Source organism: Hyla sarda, chromosome 4, assembly GCF_029499605.1.
Source record: "Hyla sarda isolate aHylSar1 chromosome 4, aHylSar1.hap1, whole genome shotgun sequence".
Lineage (NCBI taxonomy): Eukaryota > Metazoa > Chordata > Amphibia > Anura > Hylidae > Hyla > Hyla sarda.
In genome coordinates this window covers 238,709,812-238,716,012 of record NC_079192.1, presented here as the reverse complement: position 1 = coordinate 238,716,012, position 6,201 = coordinate 238,709,812, and the positions used below count along the sequence as shown (strand labels likewise).

Sequence of the window (6,201 nt, the reverse complement as noted above, 5' to 3'; positions counted from 1 at the left end):
CCTGAAATTTCATTCTACTCTCTTCTCATCCTGTGTAATTACATAACAGGAATAAAGAAATGTAATTTCTGTCAATACAGTTCAGCTAAAAGTTCCTTCAAGGTACAATATGTCAAGAGAAGAGGATCAAGACACTGAATAAGCTTTAAAGGTTTTAGAGACGGCTGAAAGGGAAAAAAAGAACAAACATGCTATAATGTCTTATATGGAGGATGAGCTAGAGGCTTAAAATCAACCGGGGGAGATTTATCAAAACCTGTGCAGAGGAAAAGTTGACCAGTTGCCCATAGCAACCAATCAGATTGCTTATTTCAATTTTGAAAAGGCCTATGAAAACTGAAAGAATTAATATGATTAGATGCTATGGGCAACTGGTCAACTTTTCCTCTGCAACGGAAGTATGAAGGAGATGGACCGGAGGACCGATCAGCTGTAGTGGCGCTCCGCGGGAACCCATGGAGGTGAGTGATTGTTTATTATCATTTATTTTGCAGCCCAGGCAGGACGGAGCAGGAATACTCTGCACCAGAGTACTCCTTTAAAGGCCATCTGCGGCTGAAAACAACTTATAAGAATTTGATCGTGGGGGGGGTCCGAACACTGGTACCTCCCACGATCCTCTGCACGGGGCCTCGGCTCTGCCGCGGCTCTCCCATGGAGGAGGCGTGCCGGCCGCAGCATGACGTTGCGGCCGACACGCCTCCTCCATGCCATTCTATGGGAGAGCCGGGGAGGCAGTGTTCTTTCCTCCCAACCTCTACCATAGAAATGTATGGGGAGGGGGCGTACCGTCAACCTCTCTAGGTCGACACTATGCGCTAATACGGGGCCATGTGCAGGAGATCGCGCGGGTCCCAGTGGTGGGACCCCCCCATGATCAAACTATCCAGTGGATAGGGGATAAGTTGTTTTCTGCTGAAGATTTATCTTGCCTGAGTTGCATTTAAAGGGAATGTCCAGGGAGCAGAAAAAAGTCCTGCCTGTTGGCGCTCCACTTCCACTCCCTGATCGTCTTAGAAGTACAGTGATCCTTCAACTTACAATGGCCAAACAATAGTTTCAACATACAATGGTCTTTTCTGGACCATTGTAACTTAAAACCAGACACAACATACAATGTACAGACAGCCCAGATCTGCAAAACAAGTCAAGGGGGGGGGGGGGGGGGGGAGAACTGACCAATCAGAATGGACATTTACTGGTAAAACACCTGTATTACTGAAGCGTATGCACTGGGTGTCTGGTAGCGCCCCCCTACAGTACAGGGAGGTATTACATGGTCTGTACTCTTTCCCTTTACCAGTTAGCTGCTCCTTTGGACACCAGGTGAGGGCGGCTCCATTTTACTTTTTTAGAACATTGTGTGTTCTGTACAGGACCCTGGAGACACTACTGTCCTCTACATACAGTGATTACAGCTCGCCGCAACCCTTTCTTATTTTTATATGTAAGGACTTGCTTTATCTATTTTTGTTATCTTTTATTTTTAACCCTCACTTTTTACTATTTTTGGATGACATTTTGGTGGCTTCAGAACCAATTTCCAGGTTTCCATAGAGTTATTGTCTCAATTAATATTGGAACCAATTAATGTTGTAACTTGAGGGACCACTGTATATCATACCAAGATGAGAGGGCGGAGCCAGTTACGATCATTACCTGCGGGTGAAACCATGCCCACGCGAGATGACTAAAGGCTGCATGTTACTGTCACAACAAATTCTTTAGCTATGTGTGAATAGTACATAGTGTGTTATCTATATTTAGAGATTCCATTTTATTGTAAACCTACCTGTAATAAGTAGAAGACTTTAAAAAGAGTTGTCCCACAAACATTTCTCATCTGTCCACAGGAAGGGTGATATATGTCTGACTGCTGAGATCCCATGATCACTATAATGGGTAGGGATCGACCGATTAACGGTTTGGCTGATATTATCGGCAGATATTAACGATTTTGGACATTATCGGTATCGGCAATTAACTTGCCGATAATGCCCCGGCCAGAGACCACCGCCGCCGCTGCCCCATTGCCTCCCCCATCTCCGGTTTTATAAATACCTGTTCCCGGGGTCCGCGCTACTTCTGGCTCCTGCAACGTCCTGCGCAATGACGAGTGATGACCTCAACGCGACATCACCGACAGTGCGCAGTGACAGCTTAGGACGCCGCCGGAACCAGAAGTAGCGCAGACCCCAGGAACAGGTAATTATAAAACCGGGGATGGGGGAGGCAATGGGGAAGCGGCGGTGATTAGACTAGGGAGAACCCCAGGACAGGCAGGGGTGAGAAGCGGGCGGCGGCGGTCTCTGGCCCCGCAAAAGCCGCTGCAGTTCATTGATTTAAAGCGCCTGCTTTAAGTCATTGATCTGCAGCGGCTTCTGCGGGGCCGGGGGGGGGTTCGGTTGAGGGTGGTCAAATAGCCGATAACTTTTACCGATATTCCGGTATAAGTTATCGGCTATCGGCCTGAAAAGGTCACAGATTATCGGCCCTAAAAAAATCAATATCGGTCGATCCCTAATAATGGGGACCCAAAATTCTCCAATTCCACCTCACATCAGTTGTGGTGCTTATCTCAGCTTTATTGGCCAGTCTCATAGGCTATGAAAAGAAAAGCTCCTTGTAGGCTTGACTGGGGCTCCATTTAAATGCTTACTAAGCGCAGCTGTTCAGTGAGGGGATATTGGGTGGGGATGGGGGGTGCTCAGGACCCCTGTTACAGTAATTAGTGACAATCCCAGTAACTGGACATTAAATACTGTTGATAACTAATAGGTAAGGATTGAGGTGTATTCAATTACTATTTACACCTATAGTATCTCAATTACAGATCCCTTACGGGTTTCTTATAGGAAATAGTGAACGATCAACTCAGCTGCTCAAGATGAAGATCAGTCACTATGCGGCTGATCAATAACAGACCAGACTGTCACATTGCACTCGGGTTTTAAAACAACAGAGAAAAACAAACTAAAAAATAAATAAATAAAAAAGTGCTTATGGAAAGTGACAGCAGATCACATCACACACCTACAGCTCAGACCACAACCGGCTTTTCCTGTCTTTTTTCCCCCCTTACAGAGGACTGGTCACAACAGCTGAATGCACAAAATGTTTCCCACCCTTGCTGTCTAACCACCAGATCTATCAGGGGGATAACTTGTCGTCTATGGGCATCATGAAGGAGAATAACAAAACCAAGGTACCCACTGGCAAATCCTTACGCCAGGCATCAGTGTAAAGACAGCCTTATATGAGAAGACACATGAAATGGGAACCATATACAGCAGTGGTCTTAAATCTGCAGACCTCCAGATGTTGCAAAACTACAACTCCCAGCATGCCCGGACAGCCGTTGGCTGTCCGGGCATGCTGGGAGTTGTAGTTTTGCAACATCTGGAGGTCCGCAGGTTGAAGACTTCTGTATACACTAGTGGGACATGTAGAATCACTTATGCCAGGTACTAGCGGGTACACAGCCTTATAAGAGCTATACATGAAATGGGCACCATTTACTGCATATACAGTGGTAATACAAACATTACAGCAGCTTTCTGATGGTCCAGAGAAGAGGTGGGCAGCAGGCTGGTGAATTAGAAGGGAGTGTGCCCTTTCCTATAGGGCACCAGTGTAGGTCAGCTCAGTGCAGCAACAAGTCTCATCCTCATGTGCAGCAGAGTAGACTGGCAGCACGTCTACAATGTGCCACATAAATTGGGCACCACTGCCCAGAACAACCTAGGCATCACATACCCATTTATCAATACAAGGGCCCATTCATACCAGAATAACATATGGCATATCTCAGGACAACTTGCTGCTGTCAGAGATCACTCCATGCACAGGTGCCCATCCCTGGCATAGCTGAAGAGATGCTGACACCCAGTGCCCCTAGCCATAGTGTCACCTATACGTGCCCACCGTTATAGAACAACCTGTGAACTATAATGTAGACCACATTGGTGGGAGCAGGGGCTCACCTTCTGCTGCCTCCGGGTCATGTCGGTGGGCTGCTTGGCATTGAACGGGTAGGCGATGCACCTCATGACGAAAACGTATAGCTGTAAGCGGCTCCGGCGCTCCCTCTCCTCCCGTTGCGCCCGCTCCTGCTCCTCTCTGCCCTCACTGTTGATGGACGGGCTGGGGCTGGCAGGTCTGGCCAGGGTGGAGCGCACAGCGGCCTCCCTGGGATCCCGGGGGGCAGCATGTAGGGTCCGGTGAGGAGCGGTGACCACCAGCACATCCCTCCGCTCCTCTTCTAGCAACTCGTCCCACTCTTCTTCGCTGGAGGACGGATCCAACATCCTCCGAACGCCAAGTGAAGGCTCCCGCCGGACTTACTTCCCCTTTCGCTTTCAGATGCCTGCGCTGTCCCCGGTTCACACACCTTTCCGGACACGTTGAGTTACAGAAGACTGTTACCACAGGGAAGAGGGGGCGGTTCTGGGCTAGGTGTCCCGCCCAGTGCAGGGGGCAGCGCCGCTTCTCCGCTCAAGTTTGCTGAGGGAGCGCTGGCGAGGATGCACTTGTTGCGGCCGTTACTCTGTACGGGAGGTGAACCCGCAGTTTTTGGGGTTACATAGATACCGGGACCCTATATACACCTCCACGTCTGGGGTTACATAGACACCGGAACCCTATATACACCTCCACGTCTGGGGTTACATAGATACGGGACCCTATATACACCTCCACGTCTGGGGTTACATAGACACCGGAACCCTATATACACCTCCACGTCTGGGGTTACATAGATACCGGTGCACTGTATATACCTCCACGTCTGGGGTTACATAGACACCGGGGCACTGTATCTACCGCCACGTCTGGGGTTACATAGACACCGGGGCACTGTATATACCTCCACGTCTGGGGTTACATAGACACCGGGGCACTGTATATACCTCCACGTCTGGGGTTACATAGACACCGGGGCACTGTATATACCTCCACGTCTGGGGTTACATAGATACCGGGACCCTATATACACCTCCACGTCTGGGGTTACATAGATACCGGGGCACTGTATATACCTCCACGTCTGGGGTTACATAGATACCGGGGCACTGTATATACACCTCCACGTCTGGGGTTAGATATACACCAGGGCACTGTATATACCTCCACGTCTGGGGTTACATAGATACCGGGGCACTGTATATACACCTCCACGTCTGGGGTTACATAGATACCGGGACCCTATATACACCTCCACGTCTGGGGTTACATAGATACCGGGGCACTGTATATACACCTCCACGTCTGGGGTTACATAGACACCGGGGCACTGTATATATACCTCCACGTCTGGGGTTACATAGATACCGGGGCACTGTATATACTTCCACGTCTGGGGTTACATAGATACCGGGACCCTGTATACACCTTCACGTCTGGGGTTACATAGACACCGGGGCACTGTATATACCTCCACGTCTGGGGTTACATAGACACCGGGGCACTGTATATACCTCCACGTCTGGGGTTACATAGATACCGGGGCACTGTATATACACCTCCACGTCTGGGGTTACATAGATACCGGGGCACTGTATATACCTCCACGTCTGGGGTTACATAGATACCGGGGCACTGTATATACTTCCACGTCTGGGGTTACATAGATACCGGGACCCTGTATACACCTTCACGTCTGGGGTTACATAGACACCGGGGCACTGTATATACCTCCACGTCTGGGGTTACATAGATACCGGGGCACTGTATATACACCTCCACGTCTGGGGTTACATAGACACCGGGGCACTGTATATACACCTCCACGTCTGGGGTTACATAGAGACCGGGACCCTATATACACCTCCACGTGTGGGGTTACATAGATACCGGGACCCTATATACACCTCCACGTCTGGGGTTACATAGATACCGGGACCCTATATACACCTCCACGTCTGGGGTTACATAGACACCGGGGCACTGTATATACACCTCCACGTCTGGGGTTACATAGATACCGGGACCCTATATACACCTCCACGTCTGGGGTTACATAGATACCGGGACCCTATATACACCTCCACGTCTGGGGTTACATAGATACCGGGACCCTATATACACCTCCACGTCTGGGGTTACATAGATACCGGGACCCTATATACACCTCCACGTCTGGGGTTACATAGATACCGGGACCCTATATACACCTCCACGTCTGGGGTTACATAGATACCGGGA

At 49.5% G+C, this 6,201-nt stretch overlaps 1 protein-coding gene across 7 annotated transcripts in view; it reads right to left on the bottom strand.

Moving 5' to 3' along the window:
- Positions 1 to 4,531, bottom strand: part of CADPS2 (calcium dependent secretion activator 2) — a 707,505-nt gene extending 702,974 nt beyond the window's left edge. For all 7 annotated transcript variants that reach the window (XM_056573788.1, XM_056573791.1, XM_056573793.1 and 4 more), the window contains exon 1: positions 3,984 to 4,531. In XM_056573788.1, coding sequence (XP_056429763.1) covers positions 3,984 to 4,307 — 324 coding nt within the window. In that variant the 5' untranslated portion in view covers positions 4,308 to 4,531. The remainder of the gene's footprint in view (positions 1 to 3,983) is intronic.
- Between the last annotated feature and the right edge of the window lie 1,670 nt (positions 4,532 to 6,201).